The sequence below is a fragment of the Tenebrio molitor genome, chromosome 3, assembly GCF_963966145.1.
Source record: "Tenebrio molitor chromosome 3, icTenMoli1.1, whole genome shotgun sequence".
NCBI lineage: Eukaryota > Metazoa > Arthropoda > Insecta > Coleoptera > Tenebrionidae > Tenebrio > Tenebrio molitor.
Window position 1 is genome coordinate 5,523,954 of NC_091048.1, and position 18,702 is coordinate 5,542,655.

At 35.8% G+C, this 18,702-nt stretch overlaps 4 protein-coding genes across 8 annotated transcripts; 3 read left to right on the top strand and 1 right to left on the bottom strand.

The window, feature by feature from the left end:
- The first annotated feature begins 1,638 nt into the window (after positions 1 to 1,638).
- LOC138125974 (pyridoxine/pyridoxamine 5'-phosphate oxidase-like) lies at positions 1,639 to 4,229 on the top strand. Of its 4 annotated transcripts, none has more exons than XM_069041572.1 (7): positions 1,639 to 1,717; positions 3,012 to 3,092; positions 3,191 to 3,305; positions 3,407 to 3,506; positions 3,615 to 3,668; positions 3,720 to 3,919; positions 3,970 to 4,229. In XM_069041572.1, the coding sequence occupies exons 1-7, from the start codon at positions 1,675 to 1,677 to the stop codon at positions 4,133 to 4,135; spliced, it is 759 nt and encodes a 252-aa protein (XP_068897673.1). In that variant the 5' UTR covers positions 1,639 to 1,674; the 3' UTR covers positions 4,136 to 4,229. The 4 variants fall into 4 exon arrangements, with proteins under 4 accessions (XP_068897673.1, XP_068897672.1, XP_068897676.1 ...); XM_069041571.1 differs by having other exon boundaries at positions 1,640 to 1,717; positions 3,149 to 3,305; XM_069041575.1 differs by lacking the exon at positions 1,639 to 1,717 and adding an exon at positions 2,650 to 2,867.
- Positions 2,360 to 5,275, bottom strand: LOC138125973 (histidine protein methyltransferase 1 homolog). 2 transcript variants are annotated; one of them, XM_069041570.1, is made up of 6 exons: positions 5,133 to 5,275; positions 4,853 to 5,080; positions 4,642 to 4,802; positions 4,355 to 4,590; positions 4,191 to 4,293; positions 2,360 to 2,633 (listed from the first exon to the last, which is right to left on the bottom strand). In XM_069041570.1, the coding sequence occupies exons 1-6, from the start codon at positions 5,179 to 5,181 to the stop codon at positions 2,589 to 2,591; spliced, it is 822 nt and encodes a 273-aa protein (XP_068897671.1). In that variant the 5' UTR covers positions 5,182 to 5,275; the 3' UTR covers positions 2,360 to 2,588. The 2 variants fall into 2 exon arrangements, with proteins under 2 accessions (XP_068897671.1, XP_068897670.1); XM_069041569.1 differs by lacking the exon at positions 2,360 to 2,633 and having other exon boundaries at positions 2,965 to 4,293.
- On the top strand, positions 5,249 to 6,327 carry SrpRbeta (signal recognition particle receptor beta). Its single transcript, XM_069041568.1, has 4 exons — positions 5,249 to 5,459; positions 5,510 to 5,676; positions 5,726 to 5,997; positions 6,048 to 6,327. Exons 1-4 carry the CDS (start codon positions 5,249 to 5,251, stop codon positions 6,250 to 6,252), a joined length of 855 nt encoding a protein of 284 aa, XP_068897669.1. The 3' UTR covers positions 6,253 to 6,327.
- A 3,077-nt stretch (positions 6,328 to 9,404) lies between these two features.
- Positions 9,405 to 12,120, top strand: LOC138126124 (F-box only protein 21-like). The gene is made up of 7 exons (XM_069041800.1): positions 9,405 to 9,532; positions 9,590 to 9,781; positions 9,830 to 10,102; positions 10,156 to 10,594; positions 10,638 to 11,099; positions 11,449 to 11,773; positions 11,820 to 12,120. Exons 2-7 carry the CDS (start codon positions 9,630 to 9,632, stop codon positions 12,002 to 12,004), a joined length of 1,836 nt encoding a protein of 611 aa, XP_068897901.1. The 5' UTR covers positions 9,405 to 9,532; positions 9,590 to 9,629; the 3' UTR covers positions 12,005 to 12,120.
- Positions 12,121 to 18,702: the final 6,582 nt, after the last annotated feature.

Here is an 18,702-nt window from a genome sequence, read left to right on the forward strand (position 1 = left end):
AGGTTAACAATAAAGTTTAACGCAAATATTGAAATTACTCCCTGCCAACCATTTGGCACTTACCGACACTTTGTACACTGCGCTCAATAATGTCAGGGCTTTTCGTTCCATTTTAGAGCGAATTCGCTGCAGTAAATCTTCTAAATCGTTTGGTCGATTAAAATAAACCTTCTGTTTTAAATAAACCCATACAAAAAAAAAAATAAAAATTAAATTAAATTTTTTAAATAAAAATTGCCATTTTCTCAAAAAAAATTGTTACGTAAGGTACCAATTTTTTTCATTCGTCGTTTAGGTAGTAGAAGGGTCTATCAAAATGAATGATTTAATAATCGAATAATCTCTGGAATCTCGGACTCGCATTCGTTACTCGTTACTTCCGAAAGACGGATCGGCGAATGCTTCGGCCAGCATTTTCGGATGGGCACACAGGGGGAAATAATACCAAAAAGCTGGCCAAAAGTCGAAAAATCTAAGTCTGAATTGGGGACTTTTTCGCACATAGATTATTCCTAGAGGACCTCTGGCATAAAATAAACCGATTAATAAGTCACAGTTGTCCTTTATATCTTCGTGGCATCGCTTAAAAAGTGAGCATTGAAACGAATAAATGCTCCGTGTTTCTGAGCGTCAAACGTGCTGTTAATTGTTTCCCTTCTTATTTCGTCAGAAATTACGTTAATAAAGTGCAACAAAATGGATCATCTTCCCCAAGAAATGTAGAATGAAATGTACCACAAAATATTTATTAATTACAAACCTGTAATTATTAGTGTAATGATGAATGTAGCTATATTTTTCCCAAATCTCATTCAAAAATCTTGAATTAAAAGTGACATACAAAAAAAAATCCCCCATATGCGCACACCCTTACCACTCCTATATTGTTTATTCAACCTTCCTGTACAATATTATACAAAAATTAGCTGCGCCCACCTGCGCTTTTTCTTTTTTTTTTTAATTTTTCTTCGGAAATGGTGATGAAGTGCAAAAAGCGAAAATGTTTACAGATGCATTTCATCATGTATTTTTCTCATAATTAAAATTTCTTTGTTACGGTTATGGACGGCAACAAAGCTGTTTATCTCACGAAATTGCAATGTTTCAGGCTCATTAAACCAAGTTTAACTGAAACTCGGAACGTTATACATATTAGAATCACCATTTTGGATCCGCCATTTTTTTTGTTTTGAAAGACTAATACCAAACTTGTAATCAGTGACCTAAAAACAGCCCCATTACTAAATTTCAATAAAATTGATAAACTTGGTAATATTTCGAATCGCCATTTTGGATCCGCCATTTTGTTTTTGGAAACATAAACATAAACAATAGACACAGGTAGGTCACAGAGGTAGTCGAGATCTAGTCCTCAATCTTTTTTGAAAAACTGGATGCGCGTTCGTGTGTTTTCTTTGTTAACATTTATTCCTTGGTATTAAAGTTGGGTTTATAAATACAAATACAAATATGAAGATTCACTCTCGAAGCACCTAATTGCCTGCATTCAGACAGAGGAAAAAGAAAATCTATAAGCTGTTGGCGTTAGTAGGCGCACACCTTATTCTTAACCCCTCCACTACAAAAATTTTGGACCCAAAGCTTTCAGCGATAACATTAACTCATTAACATTTAACATAGCTGCGACAGTACGGAGCTTACTGAACCAAGGTTATGGTGTGGAGTGTTAATTCTGAAACTACTAAACTACAAAAAAGTGAGTAGGACAATTTAAATAATTTCCAAAACTCTGAAACTAAATTTTCATGTGGTGTTATGGAAGTCCACGTAATAAATTTGACCACAAATTGAACTCGTTAAAATACATATTTTTTTATTTACCATTTTTCCGTAAATTCTTCAAAACACAATTAAAATTAAACATAATTTGAACCCTAAAATTCATACCCGCTCATGTGTTTACACATCCATCGATAATGAAGCACGAAAAAAAATTACTCGATGAAAATATGTACTCGAATGAAAAACATTGAAAACTGTTAGTATTAGAACAACGGTCGTTTTTTCTTCAAAAAAACCATAAAGTTTTTATCGCACAAAAACATTTTCACTCACAAATTAGGGGTTAGAAAAATGTTAAAAAGATTATCCGATTAAAAAAAGATCTAGAGGTAAAATTATTTCTTTTAAAGAGTTCTATTGGTGGTTAAATTTATTGCGTGGATTTCCGTAACACCCTGTATATTAACAATTTGCCCAGTCTGATGACATAATTCATTTAAAAACTATGTTTAAAAAAATTGTGAACTTCGTAAAGTTTTCAATTATTATCGTTTCACCACATATTGTTATCAAATTGCATTACAAATATTTTCCACGTGTAGTAAATAAAAATAAATTTAAAAGTATAAACATCAATTTTATTTATAAATGATAAATAAAACAAAAAAAATCAGAGTAAACATTTTTTTTTTTGTTATCCTACTGTTTTTTTCAATCATTTGTTAAGCAAAATAGATAATTATTGATTTATTACTGCAGCTATTCACAACTATACCAGCTGCCAAATTATCTTTATATGCATTGTTGTGCACTTCATTCTGACCCCCATCTTTTGACGTTCGTTATCAAGAACACACATGAAGTAAATTTATTGACGTCGATAGCCCATCCTAAACAAATGCAGTACTTTAGTGCTGGAACGAGCTACGAGGGCAGGGGCAATGTGAAACGTCGATAACAGTGATAAGTGAAATTGGTAACAATTCAGCAGAGCAGTTCTATTTCAAATTTTAAACGCAAACGTACTTAAAATACTTAAAATTTTTTAAAATGAACCAAAAATGACACTGATCTAATTGTGAAAATTTTGAGAACTTCTGTATTGATTACAAGGTCGATATTACGTAAGTGTAGTTATGATTTTATACATCAACCTTGGTCCCCCTCAGAACACGTTCCATTTGAAATCCCAAGGTTATTTCTACGTTGAATTTTCTAGTATTTCTTGTCATGCGTCCGCAAAATCTTATCTCTTATCAATTCAACAGGAAAACACCAAAACAAGAGTAAATTCATTTGTTTCTCAGAGAAGAAGACCACCAGTCCATTTCGCACCATGAATATCAGCGGTAAGTCAGGATTTTGAAAAAAAAATGCATGACAAAAATATTTCTCTGGCTTCCAGCTCTTAGGACCCAATACAATGACAAGCGAAATTTATTTTTAGAAGACAGTATAGAGGTGAAGGAACCCTTCCATTTATTTGAAAAGTGGTTCAGTGAGGTGAGCACCAACCCCACAGTGGTGGAACCAAACGCCATGTGCCTGTCCACAGCAACTAAGTAATTTTTTTCACATAAATTCTAGGTATTAATAGAAAAGGAGAAAAATCAAATATAAATATACATATTTTTATACACTCGCTCAAGATTTTTTTTTTCAGAAATGGCCTCCCTTCTGCAAGATTTGTTTTGTGCAAAGGCTACAGTAAAGAAGGTTTTAAATTTTTCACGCACTACACAAGCAGAAAGGGAGGAGAATTGGTGAGTGGAAATGTTTCCAGGCATAGCAGAATCAAGTGATTACTGCTAGACCTAAAACAAACACATTTTACAACACAACAAAATTATCTTCATTGTTTTACTTTTAAGGAAGAAAATCCCCATTGTGCACTGACGTTCTACTGGGCTTACTGCAACAGATCTGTAAGTCCTCTCCAAACATGTTTTGTTCACTGGTTAAAAATAAATTTCCAGGTGCGAATAGAGGGCGTCGCTGAGAAACTTCCCTTCTCCGACGCCGACCAGTATTTTAAATCTAGACCCTATCAGAGCCAAATTGGGGCCTTGTGCAGCGACCAAAGCAAACCGATTAAAGACCGCAACGTCTTGGCTGAGAAAGAACGAGAATTGAAAGGTGTATATGGCGAGGGCGAGGTGCCAAGACCTCCTCAATGGTACTGAGGGTGTGAAGAAAATGATTAATTTTAATTGGGGCTTGTTTCAGGGGTGGTTACCTAGTGAGGCCCCAGAGTATAGAGTTTTGGCAAGGACAGACTGACAGGATTCATGATAGGATCAAGTTTAGGAGGCCTACAAGTGGCGAAGAGCCTGATGGGGTGCTGACCCGTCAAGGTGATGAAGGATGGATATATGAGAGACTGGCTCCATAGAAAATTATTTTAAAATGATTTTAATTATAGCTCTTTTAACTCCATTAGGACATACCCAACATGTCGAGTGATTAAAAATGTCTTCCTTTTTTAATGAGTCTTCGAATTGTCCTGTACCTCCTCCAACTCCAAAGTAGTGGCATTTTGCTGCCACATAACTGTTTTACATTAAGAAAAAATATGACATTCAAAGAATAAAAATGATGGCAAAAAGGATACACAACTCCAGTCTTTTTTAAAAGATTTTTAAAAATATTTATTAACTTTTTGTAATTATTTATATTGTAGATCGTCTCAGAGGTGAAAATGCAGTCAAATTTGTCATTTTCACACAGAGCTTTGTTCTGTAATTGCAGAAATGATTCCCAATCACCATAAAAAAATTCACACTTATCAAAACTGATATCATTCAAGGACACATTTGGTATAGTTATAGATTTGATAACTTCAATATTCTAAAACAAAGTGATGAACTTTTAAGTCACATTGCAACAACTTATTTTTACATAATCTTGAAAAACTGTTCTGGCGCCCTTCAAACATGCAAAAATTCCTATAATTCCAGCACCACAACCTAAATCAAGGACTTTCTTATTGTTCAGATCTACATCTAAATTGTTGATAAAATTTAACAAGTCATAAGTGCACTCCCAGATTTTCAGTCCACCTAAAATACAACAATTAATATTCTAGAACAATCTTAAGACTGTTAACCACCTTCATATACCGCGGTAATTAGATCTGAATGATTTTGTTCCGCACTTAGAAGAGAATTGTCTTTATCTTGACTACATTTCAAGGAGTCCACTACACCTTCATTTGAGACACACTTTATATCGCGTTCACCGCAACGTATCGAGTTAACAGTCACATTTTGGTCGATATTTATCTCGTTGGGATTTATTTCTTCGCTTTGAAGCCAGTGGAGAGCGTCTTCCTCTTGATCTAAAACGTGAATAAGTGAGGTTATGTTGGGTGAAATTTACAAATACTAAACCATTTGTTGTTTCTTCAGCACCATCACTTGAAAATCCAAATTTAAACATGTTTCTGACTCTGTTACCGTAAATTAAATTTTATTTGATCATGTTTTAAACAAATTCAATAAACCGGATGAAAACCTGTAGTAATTGCGTCCTTCGCTTAATTGCGGAACTGTCAAGTCAAGTGTCACTTCCAGCTGTGGTAGTTTCACATCGTGAGCTTTTAATTATTAAAAGTGAATTAAAATCTGCCATAATGGACGAGAAAATACCGGTGAAGATAGAAGAAAACAATTTTACGCACATCTTGCTAGCAGTTCTTGTAATTATAGTAACTTTAGGTGAGTTGCGAATGAATCCATATGTTTAAGGTTAAGATGCACTTTTTCAGTAATTTTTGCCCTATATCGGCGAAGAAAAGCATCGAGAAACTGTATTTTGTTGACTGGGTTGTGCGACAGTGGCAAAACGTTAATATTTTCGCAACTGGTTCACAACAAGTTTATCCAGACCCATACTTCAATCAGGGAAAATATTGGCACTTTCGTTGTCAACAATGTGAGTTTCTTCAGTCTATTTATGCACAGTTCTAGTTCTTGTGTTGTAGAATTATTTAAAAATTGTTGACATACCTGGACATGAGAGATTGCGTGACAAGTTTGTGGAGCAGTACAAGGAATTGACCAGAGGACTTGTGTTTGTTATTGATTCACTTACAATACAACAAGATGTGAGAGATACTGCTGAATTTTTGTACAATATTTTGGCAGATCCCAATGTGTCCAAACATGCTCCAAATATTTTGATTTTGTGCAACAAGCAGGATCAAACACTGTCTAAGGGCAGCAATGCGGTCAAGTCAATTCTCGAGAAGGAATTGTACTGTTGTTCTAGATTTTTTGTATTCTGATTGAGTTTGTCTCTTTTAGGAACACTCTTCGAATAACTAAGTCAAGACAGTTGGATTCAGTTGATCCAAAAGCTAGGAGAATTGCAAGTTTGGGATCGGATGATTCAGATTTTTCTTTTTCAGGGCTACACTATAAAATTGAGTTTGCAGAGTCTTTTGCGTTTAATAAGAACGGGTCTGTAAATATTGAAGAGTTGAAGAAGTGGGTGGTGAAAAATGCGTAACTTTTTATATTGTTTTGTGTTTTACAATTAATTTATCAAATAAAATTTGTTAATAAAAATAGACTAATAACAGCATTTAAAGCCATTTAAATTAATATAAGCAATCAATTTTAGCAAGGACAAAGTTATAACGTCTTAAAATATTTCAAACATAAAAACAAATAATAAATAATGTTAAGTAGGTAGTTATCTATCACAGACAATTAAACTATAGTAAGACACTTCAATCCCATATAATAATGTTGGAATAGCTTCGACGGTGCTGCTCCGCACGCAGTTGGCCAAAACACTCCGTCGTATTTATTCGTAAAATTTCGACCGTTGTATTTAAAACAGTCAAAAAATATTTGTCAAATGTGACACTTTTCTGAGAAAAATAAAAATGTACTTTTTAAAGATATAAGACTTTCTGTGAATAAAAAGGTAGGAATTAGTGCCATTTATTAAATGAAAGTAATTACAATAGCCAACGTTTTCAGTATTGAGAAATTGTCAATAAGAAAACAATAAAGAAAGGAAAAAAATAACATTTTCTACTTTTTGGGAATTTGTGAATCTGCTACGTAATTTATAAAGGTAAAAACTTAAGTGATGAAACTGTTAAGTACTGTGTCCCAGTACTAAACGAACAAAATACGCAGTGATAGTGTTAGCAAAATATGTATTTGTAATGAAGAACAGATGCTCACTTATAACATAACATTAATTGACATACAAGACAAAACTGAATACAAAAGTGAGTGAGAGCACACAACGCTCTCTCTTATATGTAGATAAGCGACGGACCTTTTTATAATGTGGTATCGCGCACCACGGACCCCCGATAAGAGTGACCTAAGTTCCAACAGAAACTTCTTAATAAAGTTATACTTTCAGTTTCAATTCAAGACAAAAAGAAACCAAACAATAGTGTGTGCCCCCGGTACCTATTCTTTTAAGGAGCATGAAAAGTTAAATTGAAACTAAAATACACAGTGGGCCGAAAAAAACGGTACAAATTTTGTTCGTTCATATCTTCCTGAGTTATTAAATTTTTTAAATGATTAATATACCAGTGAAAAACCCAATATTTATAGAAAAGATGAAGGCCTCTTGCTGTGCAGAGATAGTCCTAACTCAAAAGTTGTGCGTCATAACATGAAGACATGCAAAAATTCTGGTTTTGAAGATTACCTATCTCAATTATGAGTTTCCAGATATGGTTCAATCAATATGCCCTCCATTTTTATTAGCTATCATTTGTAATCGTCTTTGTCCGTCCCCAATTGCAGAAGCTACATATTTGTCTCTGAGGTAGCTGATTCCAGCATTCCGTTAATTGTTCAGGAGCCTTCAGCTCAAGGTATATGATTGTTTGTGCCACTCGGTGCGATGTTGATGTTGCTCCATCAATCACTAGTGAAGACGATTGCAAATGGTAGCTAATAAAAATGGGGAGCATATTGAACCATATCTGTAAAACTTATAATTGAGAGAATTTTTGCATGTCTTCATGTTGTGACGCACAATTTTTGAGTTCTTGACAACAACAACCTTTTCTATAAATATTGAGCTTTTCACTGGTATATTACTCATTAAAAACAGATAATAACTCAGGAAAATATGAGCGTACAAAATTGGTACCGTTTTTATCGACCCACTATGTACTTATATATGTATAACAGAAGAGTTGTGTGTTGTGTTGCCAAAATTTACGATCTAAGTGTATTTTTGAATAAAAGAAGTATTGGAAAGAAATTACGTATCGCCTTAGAACGAAAAATTAATTTTCATGGTTTATTTGTAAAAGCCATTTTCTGGAAATTAAAACAAAATTGTTGGATGCATCAATCAATTTAACCATTTATAAAAAAAAAACTGCAGGACGTAAGAAGAGAATTTAAAAAAAAATCGTCAAAGACATGTTACTTACGAAGAAAATGGGGATTTTCAGAATATTTAATTTTAAATATAGTTTTGGTTCTAGTTTTTAATTTAATTCATTTATTGTTAATTTTTCTTATAATTAATAAAACGTTGTGCATTTTAAAGACATTTTACATTTGAAATTAATATTAAATGAGGACAAAATTATTAATTTAAACAACTCCATCAAGCATGCTTTATAAAATTAGTTCGGCCAACTGCTCGCGCCGCGCTGGAATCGTGTTTCCAAAAATTGGGTAGCAATGCGACGTCTTACTATAGTTTAATTGTCTGTGTTATCTATTTAGTTTGCCATTACATTATTCTAGCTATGCAACCAACAATACTGTTACGACGTGGGAAAGGCTGCGAACTTGTAATTGAACTTTGGAAGAGAGTAAACCTGTATAAACGTAGCAACTTGTTTTTTTGGCGCCGGGCGTTGATAATACACTATAAGTAACTCCATGATTAAAAAAATGTGTTTCTTCAAACGTCCGTAAAATATGACACTGCAATATGTCATGGCATCTAACGAGCTGACCAGCGTCCGTGAAGTTATTATCTCCGCTGAGGAGCGTCCGTGAAGTTATTATCTCTGCTGGGGGCGTCCGTGAAGTTATTATCTCCGCTGATGAGCGGCAGTAAAGTAAACTAGCTAAATCATTTGAAATTCCTACCTGGTTTCTTAACATGTCTTAAATAATTTGTTATGAAGGTTTGAAGAAAAAATAGTATATGTTATTCGGAGCAAAAATGGTTTTATGTGCTTTGGCTGGTTTGTCTGCCTCACTGCGTTCGGCAGCCAATCTACCAGCCGCAGCACATAAAACTTCATTTTTGCTCCTCATAACATAATATACTATTTTCTACTTTGGTATCATAAACAGCATTTTGTGAAACTAAAAGTAGTGTCACAAAGGAACATTTTGTGAAACTGTTTTTGTGTTTTTTTTTAAATATTGGTATTGCGGCAATAGCACGCTGGCCGGCGTTCGGCATTTCTAGCGAGCTCGTGGAGGAAGAATAGACTGGAGATGGCATTTCCTATGCTATCCATGTTAAAAATCCGAACCCTCTAAAAGCACGTGCAACAACCTTTTATGACCCAGTCCACAATGCGCTACATAAAGAAGCACAATGCTCGTATGCCTCTTATGGCTCTGTAGTTTTCGCGGGCAGGTTTTGTATGATATTTAATAATTATCGTCCATAACTGTAATAATCAATGGAAGTATGTTTGGTTGCCTATATTCCAGTATCTAAAAATGTGTAAACATGTCTTATCTAGGTTATGTTTATGTGATGCTGTCATAATATGAATTTTTCATACTTTTGTAAATTGCGCAGTGTCAGTTTACTATTAGGTGTTATTGTAATTTGTTCCTCAATTATAACTCAGCTCTTTTACATATCCTAAAATTGATTCTAGGGTTAAAGTACGCATTAGAGAAAAACATTAGAATATCATAATGGAACAATTGCCACTAGAATTGATTGAAAAAATATTAAGCCCCCCAGTTTTAACAGTCCAAGATGTGGTCAACTTTTCATCAACCTGTGGTTATTTTCGCGAAGCAGTTTTAAACAGCTCAATAATATGGAAACAAAAATTCATTGATAAGTATGCTCATTTGACTAAACTTAATCCCCTTAAAACAACTTGTTACAGATGGCCTAAACTAGTTCACATGATTGACAGGAACGGGAATTTTTATTTAAAAGAATTACAGTACTCATACGAAGTAAAAAGAAGAATGATGGCTCAGCTGATGACAATGTCGGCTCGTTTTTACAGAAAGTATCAGCTATCAGATACAGATTTAGAGGAGTGGCGCATATTAATGTGTGAAAAAAGACAAACCTACCACTATTTGTGCTCATTTCTCACTGAAATTGTCAACACTAACGAGACCATCAGAAGCATAGAGGAAGTCCCGATCAAGTAAGTATGAGGTGAGTTGGCAAAGTAACATAGTAAATGTGAAATTGTGTCAGTACTCCAGGCAATAAAACTTTGCAATATTACGCGTACAAAGTGCTACGTTACATAAAGCAACTACACTTGACTGAAGTGTGGACAGATTACGTGAGTCTTCCCCCAGAAAAACAAATTTTGGAGAGAGGAGCTGCTTTCGTGGCACAGTGGTGCCAACCTGAGATCGACATTACGGGAGACGACATCGCGAGCACACTCGATATCGTCGCGCACTTAGTCAAGCGAAGACTCCACGAGACTTACCCAAGTCACAAGATTTTTCAAGCCTCAGAAGAAGACCTGGCGCAATGGAGGAACGAAAATCTCACCAGAAGTCAATGGACCGTGCCAGAATGCCAACAGTTAATTTTGACGATGCGTGAAGTTATGTACAAAGAGCTCGGATTTGGTGGCAGCACTGAGGGCTACTACATGTCACAAAATTCGCTCATAAACAAAGTAATAGCCAACGAAGATTCATTCAGTTGAGCTGTTTTGTCAGGTTTTAGAGACAAGAAAAGGACTTCCGATCATTTTGGCCATCATTTACGAGAGCGTGGGTCGGCGACTGGGACTGCTCTTCGAACCGATCAATTTCCCTGCACACTTTTTGCTCCGGTTCTGCGAAAATGACGGTCCGCGCACGAAAAAATATTATATCGATACGTTCAACGGTGGGAATGTGATGCAGAAGACGGCTTGTCCGTACAGGACTAGGACCGAAGGAGATGTCTTTTTTCCGGTGGCGACTGCGGCCAAAGTGGTTGAACGCATTGCAAACAATCTGGAATTGTCGACGAGGCAACATGTCGAACACAACGGAAGGGTCACCCATCTCAGGTCTATACTTGAACTGTTGAAACTCGTCAGTCCTCAAGATTTGTCAGCGTTGGTCAGTCTGGCCAAGCTGTACATGTTGCACAGAATAAACACCAAATCGCTGGAGGATTATTTAGCGACTCAGGTATTTTATTGTATTCAAGCTTTGGTAAGCCGTAAGGCTTCTTGGTTGAAATCTTTCAAACTTGAAAATTATTGACATAACCTCAAACCTGATCTACAATAGAAAAACGAAACGAAAGGTTTTAGAAGGATGGTGCAATCTGCTCTTTGAGGGAATTTTGACATTGACAATTGTTTTAGAAAAAATGGACTAATTGCAGTATCAAGCTTTCCTTCAAATTAAAAAAAATGTGGAAAAAATTATTCCCTAAGCGTTATTTTACAAAAAAGAATTCCTACCAAAAAAAAAACCTTAACAGCAATTTATCTCGTGATTTACGAGTCGCCTGTACATTCTGATGTGATTTTAGACGTTCAGCGCCCCCGAACAAGCGCGCAACATCTTGCACATGATCCAAGGCTTCTCGAAGCACCACGTCGACTCGCCCTTCGACGTACCCGCCACTCAACGAAGCCCCGACCTGAAGTTCGCCGTGGGGATGATCATGAAGGACGTCAGCCACAACGGCGACAAGTGCGTCATCTACAGCTGGAACGTGGGATGCTCGGGAGTTTCGGCGTCGACCGAATGCCTCGAGGCCCCTCACAGCGTCGCTTTCCATTCGAAGTCGAAACCGAAACAACCCTTCTACAACGTTCTGATGGAGGATGGGTCCTACCGTTACGTCGCACAAGGTACGGATTCGTTCGGCACGTGCGCTCTCTAACGCCGTATTTACAGAAACGCTGGTGCCGACCACCGAAGTCGGCGCTTTGCACTCGAACAAAGACCTCGGCCGGCACTTCTCGCACTTCTTCAACAACCACTTCGTGCCAAACGCAGAGAAAGAGAGGGAGTTCCCGGCGGACAAGAGGGTTCGTCATAAGTTTTATTATGAAACGCAACTCGCCCACTACAGACCATGATTTGTGTAATCGTAGCGTTTTTTAAATTTCATTTAAAAATTTTGTTAACTCAATATGTAATATAATATCTAAAAGTATTATAAAATAATTTTATACAACAAATCCAAACCTTGTAAGTATTTGTTTGCTTAAAATACCCGTGCCTTATTGTTGTCGTGCGCTTCACAATTTACTCTTTGGTTTGTTGAAGTCGGGGGCGTCAGACACGATGATTTCGGGCCACCAATCCGGCCGCGACGCGTTTGCGCTGTTGTGGAAAATTGCCGTTCGCAGATTCTCGTACAACTGAAACGAAATACGATCAAAACGTCTTCGCTCGAGTCCACATCGACTCACCTTCCGTCAGACTTGCCCAGCACGTAGTCAGGTGGCGCCATCGCATCGATTATCGCCAAAAGATTGTCTTTGATCGAGAGACATACATGCAAGACCCCTTCTTTGACCAGATGAGAAAATCTCGGAGTGTTGGTGAATCCGCCTTGATAGAAGTAAGACAGGTGCTTCTCGATGTTGGAGAAACCGTAGAGAATTCCCAGTTGTTTGAGAACATCCTGGATTTTGCTTTCCGTCTTGACACTTCCTTGCAGTAAAATTTAAAAGCGTTGTATTCCGCGAGTACTCTGGTCAGCACTGAAGCCAAGAAAACTTGAGATTCGTTTCTAGCTTCCGTTTTGCATTTGCCCTTCTGCCACACATTGTAAACTAACTTGGAAAGAAAAGAAAGATGCTAAAGTTCTCGTCTAGTGCTCGCTCTCGCTCGAACGTTCCGAAGTAACTGTATTGTTTGTAATATTCATGAATTTTCCGGTTTTCTAAAATTGAATTGTGTTTGTTATGAAATCAAGTTTGCTCAGCTTTTAATAACTTTCCCGTCCACGTTGTCACTTCGGACTTGTTCGTATTTTCAGGAGAGGTTTTAGCGGAGCCTCATTCGGGGTTCTAGGGGAATAACCAGAGCTCACTATTTTCCTAGAATTTCGAATGAGTAGTCTTCTCACATTTGAGTATTTGAGCATGGCCTACTAAATCTGAACTGCGCTGCGCTTATTACGGCCGTAACAAAGCTCAGATTTTCAATGGAGCAATTGATTCCGCTAACCTCAAAAAATCTACCCTTAACCAACTCCATCTGTTAGCGAAATGGAAAAGAAAAATGTAATTTGAATTGAAATTATCCAATCACAATCACATAACGTGTTTATTTTGTTAGGTTAACACTTTCTATTTTGTCATTTTGACGCAAAATAAATTTTCACGAATACGTTTCATGAACGTAAGAATACCTAATAATTACAATAATCAAATTATGAAACATAATATTTAAATATAAAATGGAATTGCAAAATCTGAAAATGGATAGAGCACAGTAGAAAAATTAAAAGTAAAACTATCTATCTGCAGGAAGACAATACCTTTCTCGTAAGTTTATAATTTTACAACCTTCCTACTTGTGAGTTTATTCTGAATGGATTTCGTTTTTATCGTAATCTGTTTTTTTTTAATAAACAAATGTTTAAATTTGGTTTCATTACTAATTGGATAATAAATTTTATCTTTGTGTTTATCACAGGTAAATATGAAATTCTGTATTAAATGTGGATGCAAAGTAGTAACCAGTGGTTTACAAGGATTTTTTGGAATTAAATATTATCAAATTTGTGTGGCAATATTAGCAAAGTTTTTTAAAAGCCCCACAAATTTACAGACCCCACGGTCTTGAAGCCAAACTAATCGTAACAAGGGTCCTGGAGTTGCTGTAAATAATAAAGAAGAGATGTATCACAGTGAAATGTTTCATTTAGTTTTTTTTTTATAATTTTATTAATTTTGGATTTGGTTTGGAGGTTGCTGGGAATTTGAAAATAACTGTTGTTATTTTCTCCGCATGCAACGCATTATTTTCCCATGTTAGTACTTCAACCGTGATGAAATTCAAGGAAATTTAAATTATTGTGGCAATTTAGTTGATTTGTAGTTTAATATCTTTAAAGAGATGGCGCTAGTTAAGGGTAGATTTCATAGAGAAAATAAGTAGATTTCATGTAGATTTTTTGAGGTTAGCCGAATCAATCATTCAGCTATAGTTTGTTACGGCCGTAATAAGCGCAGCGCAGTTCAGATTTAGTAGGCCATGATTTGAGGAGACTTGAGTGCCCTCTCTCGAGACGTTTTATTATTCATTAACCCCAGCGTTACCAATATTATAACATTGAATAAATAGCTGGTTCTAATTTGTGTAGTTTTATTTGCACTATTCTGTGTGGTTCACAAACCCTGTTGTAACGAACCTAGTACTGGTTAATTTGTTAAAAAAAAAACAACGTAGGGAAATTAACGAGGTACGATCACGCGTTCGTGGCCAATTTTGAATTTCGCGGGTTTTGTGTTTTTATCACGTATGTTGATAACTTGAAAAAAATGGCCGCTTGGTGGGATTTTTGAATTGCCCACTCGGTTCATCACAGTACCAAAAGATAAACATAATAAAGTGTGCACACTTTAGTCGATGTCGCTTAAAAAAACACCGTTTTGACTCAAAGGCATAGAAAAAATCGCCTCCATGTTGCAAGAAATCATATGGCGTGGCAAGAGCAATGGAATTTTCACGTATCAAAAAAGATTTTGCCTTGACGGTCCAGATGGATATTTATACTGTTTTCATAACTTAAGAAAAGAAGAAAAATTTGCGCCCTCGTTACCGCAAACGGGAAGCCTTACACCATGTAGGGCGCAATTTCGTCTAAAGGAGTGATGCATTTAGAAATTTTAAATGGAATTCAGAATGCTCAAAAATATAGGGATCTTTTGATACGGGCAAACCTATAATACAAAGAACCATGGATGGCTTACCAAACCATGCCATACTGCACGCTTGGTCAGTAGTTGGTTAGAGGAAGAAAATGTGCCCTAAACATTTTAGAAAATGTTTGGAGTTGGCTTTCCAGACAGTTGTATGGTAATGGTCAACAATACCACAACGTGGGGCAGCTTACCAATGCCATACAGGCTGCCTGGAATACCATAACCCAGGGATACATGGATTCTTTATTTAAATCTATTCGAAATAGAATCTTTGAAGTCATTCGCAAAGGAGGATCTCACAAACACTATTAATGTTGATTTTTTTAGTAGTTTTTGTTTATTATTTTATTTGTTATTGTTATTTGTTCCTGCTTTACTATTAAATTTATTTAACTTAACGAATATTTTGCTTTTGTACTTAGGTTGTTATAGTGAGGCTAATCAGATGCCACGACGAAATTGTCATCATTAGTAATACCTACAACGAAAGAGTACGAAATTGCCGGAAATTTTAGATCTCATTATACGAGTATTTGTTTCAATAATTTATCACGAGTGAGCGTAGCGAACGAGTGGAAATAGTCTAAGAAACAAATACGAGTAAAATGGGGAGAAAAATTTCCCGCAATTTCGTACTCTTTCGGTGTGTTACTAATGATAATTTCGTTGCGGCATCTGATTAGCCTCACTCATTCGGCATGACAATTCCACGAAAGAAAATTTCATTTTCAACTTTTACACATTTTTTTTATACGTAGTCTTATGACTCTCAACTTAACTTAGTTGAAAACAACAAAAATTTTACTGTAGATCAAAAATGAGTTTATCAAAATTCGAGGAGGGAGGAGAAAATTACAGCGATAATTCGAGGAAGGAGGAGATGATTACAGCGATTATTTCATTCATCATCGTTTTTGACCAGTCGTAAGGCTTTATTTTTTGGATTATAGTGACTATTCAATTCACCTGTTATTTTTCAAATATTAACCAATAAAAGAGCAGACATGTACTTTCGTAGCCTAGCAACAGAAAATTCCAGCGAATATTCCACTCGTGAAAATATAACTGACTATTCCACTAGTGGTCGAGGTGAATATTTTAAACAAACCTTGATTATTATTTTTATTCAAAGAAATTATTACTTTCTTACGAAGTTAACTGAACAATGAAATCATGTGTAACGCAGATTTGCGAACTAGCTTTGAAAATTTTTATTTTAATCATTGATTTGGTTCATTGAATAGTCTGTTGAATACAACTCGTAGTCAAAGATAGTAGAATATTTTTCCGATGGTATCACTTATGGTCATTACGCTTTTGAACACCATTCGTGCTACGCACTCATGGTGTTCATAAAGCGAATGACCATTCGTGATACCACCACAAAAATATTCGACAATCTTTGACTACTCGTGGTATTATAACTGACTATTCCATTCACCTGTCATTTGTTAAAAATGTACCAATAAAAACACAAGTTTACACATTTGTTACCATGGTTTCAAAAAATTGGACCGAATATTCCCACTCGTGGAAATTGAACTTTAAAATTATTCATGTTTTTGGATCAAGTTATGAATGAAAAACGTATTACTGGCTGCCTTTCAATTTCGTTAGGGTCGGAAAGTTATGTAAATGAGTCTGTATATTACATATTTGCTAATTTTTTCTTTCATTAATGCAGAAAATAGTAAAGAATCTGTGTTCTACCTTCCGCTCTCGCATAAACCTTGGAAGACTTTCCTACTCATGAATCGCAACACGTACTTCCGGCACAGGAAATTTAGCTACTGTTGCCGTTATGTTCGCTGAAATGTCTACATATATGGTGATATATTCTTATACACACCACATCCTTTAAAACGAGTTGAGCCAAACCAAACAAGGCAGCCACAAAATCTTTTGAAAAAATATTGTTACGTTCAGTACGTGTCCTTCTTGAATGGTCCGTATAGGCCACCAACAATACTAATATGTAGCTTCTAACAATATTAAACATTTTATTAGACTTATCGTCTTCTCGCAAAAAAATGTAGATCTACCATAAATGAAGAAAAAGTTATATAGATCACTTTTTGTAGAAACGTAAGTTTCCAATTCTAGCAAAATAATACAGGCTGTCCCAAAAATGGCGTACTAACGGTGCACTACGGTATAGAAGAGATTACCGTAAACGTCAGAAAAATGTTAAAAAAATTCTATTGGACGTATTTGCTGATTTGGCGGTCTTAGGAAGTGGTACTTAACAGGTCAATTATTTTGAAATATATGTATGAAATTGTCATGACAGCTACCTATAATCGTACATATTATCACAAAGTACAAGATCACTCACTACCAATATCTAATCCTGCATAATAGAGAATTTAGAAGCTTTGGAAATCGAAAAAAATATTTTAAATCCACTAGGGTAACATTGCAAGGTAATGATGTACGAATATATCTTTGTTTATATTGTATTACAGTTAATAATAATAATAAAAATAACTGATTTTTTTGTCGGAAACATTTTTTCCATATTTTTTTCATGAGCATTTAAACATCCTCGATAAGGTATGTAGTAAGTAGTTTGTACGCCAATTTTGGGACACCTGTATATCAAAGTCCAAGGTGTACTTATATTTAAAGTTGCAAAACCAAAACCATGAGCAAAACCAGATAACATGCAAAGGTAGCATTAATGGTTTAATAAAAGAAGACTCCGTTGAAAAAAGTTTTGGTACTTTAGAAGAAGATAATGTTTTTGGTTTTGTTCTTCAACAAACTTCAGAAATACATTTGTTGCCTTTTTTATGTCCACCACTGTATGTATTGATCTGCATTCTGCCGAAATATCTGTCGATATATTTTATTTGAGTGTTAAATGAATGAAAGTCAACACAAAACTTCAAGGGTTAAAAACCTTCAATCATCGTCCCCATAAAAGGCATCCCGATTCATATCTCCAAACCTGTCACTGCTGAAAGCAAATAATTAATATTAATTTTTGGCAATAGCGAACTTTTTAACCCTTCAATTTCGACCTGAAAGCATTCCTTGCATCGCCCCTCGACTTGCATTTAATTATGCAAGAGTGACTCGACGAAACTCCCAGTAACTCGTCCGCAAACTAGAAGAATTGGCCCCTGCACGCTCAGGACAAACATCTTCCACGTTTTCTTAAAACATTTAACAGATTAGTGGTGAAAAAAGCCCCGCGAAATATTTACGACTCTTGTAAATCATCATTATCCAGTGAATGCATTTATGTGCCTACGAGCCTACAAAATGCCGCATAATAATGAACCATGACATGGCAGTTAGGAGCGTGATGAAAGCAATCTCGTTAGTTGGACTGGTAAAGTGTGATAATGGAGGTGAGACCCAAAAAAAAGTGTTATTGACGTGCCGGTATGACTACCGAATGGGGTTGACATGATTTTTACCTACAGGGGCGGTTTTAATATAGAATTAACTGCAATTTGTGAATGATAGTGAAATGATGACGCGAGAAATTCGGCCCGCTGGAACACGTGTGAACCCTTGCACCCAGTCCAAGAACTGTCATTTTCTAAATTGTAGCCAACAGCTAAAAACGATTTCAACTGCTAACCTACTTACTTGAGACGAGGTGTTTAACGTGAACACGGAAAGACATGCTTGGCGCATCCACCAATTTAATTACGTAAGCTACGAGGAAGTTGATAAACTTTTTAGGCACCCCTAATGAAAACGGTAATTTTACGTACTCACAAGCGGACGAAAAGTAACTCTTTTTCGGACGCTGACCGTGACACCATCTGTTGGTCTGTTTAGTAAGTTGGCAACCAAACCGACAAAACCGATAATTGTCCTGCCACCATATATTATGTAAATAAGCAAGTAACTAATACTACTATAAAAAAAATTATTAATAT

What these genes read in the sequence shown, in the direction of transcription:
- LOC138125974 (XM_069041571.1), top strand. Translation starts at nt 1,675, where the DNA reads ATGGTGTGGAGTGTTAATTCTGAAACTACTAAACTACAAAAAA. An exon ending in AACTACTAAACTACAAAAAA is followed by an intron (nt 1,718 to 3,011) that starts GTGAGTAGGACA and finishes TCAATTCAACAG; the next exon opens with GAAAACACCAAAACAAGAGT. An exon ending in TGCCTGTCCACAGCAACTAA is followed by an intron (nt 3,306 to 3,406) that starts GTAATTTTTTTC and finishes TTTTTTTTTCAG; the next exon opens with AAATGGCCTCCCTTCTGCAA.
- LOC138126124 (XM_069041800.1), top strand. Translation starts at nt 9,630, where the DNA reads ATGGAACAATTGCCACTAGAATTGATTGAAAAAATATTAAGCCCCCCA. An exon ending in AAAATTCGCTCATAAACAAA is followed by an intron (nt 10,595 to 10,637) that starts GTAATAGCCAAC and finishes CTGTTTTGTCAG; the next exon opens with GTTTTAGAGACAAGAAAAGG. An exon ending in AGGATTATTTAGCGACTCAG is followed by an intron (nt 11,100 to 11,448) that starts GTATTTTATTGT and finishes ATGTGATTTTAG; the next exon opens with ACGTTCAGCGCCCCCGAACA.
- LOC138125973 (XM_069041569.1), bottom strand. Translation starts at nt 5,181, where the DNA reads ATGTTTAAATTTGGATTTTCAAGTGATGGTGCTGAAGAAACAACAAAT. An exon ending in GAACAGTTTTTCAAGATTAT is followed by an intron (nt 4,591 to 4,641) that starts GTAAAAATAAGT and finishes ACTTTGTTTTAG; the next exon opens with AATATTGAAGTTATCAAATC. An exon ending in TTAAAAAAGACTGGAGTTGT is followed by an intron (nt 4,294 to 4,354) that starts GTATCCTTTTTG and finishes AATGTAAAACAG; the next exon opens with TTATGTGGCAGCAAAATGCC.
- SrpRbeta (XM_069041568.1), top strand. Translation starts at nt 5,249, where the DNA reads ATGAAAACCTGTAGTAATTGCGTCCTTCGCTTAATTGCGGAACTGTCA. An exon ending in TGTAATTATAGTAACTTTAG is followed by an intron (nt 5,460 to 5,509) that starts GTGAGTTGCGAA and finishes GCACTTTTTCAG; the next exon opens with TAATTTTTGCCCTATATCGG. An exon ending in GCACTTTCGTTGTCAACAAT is followed by an intron (nt 5,677 to 5,725) that starts GTGAGTTTCTTC and finishes CTTGTGTTGTAG; the next exon opens with AATTATTTAAAAATTGTTGA.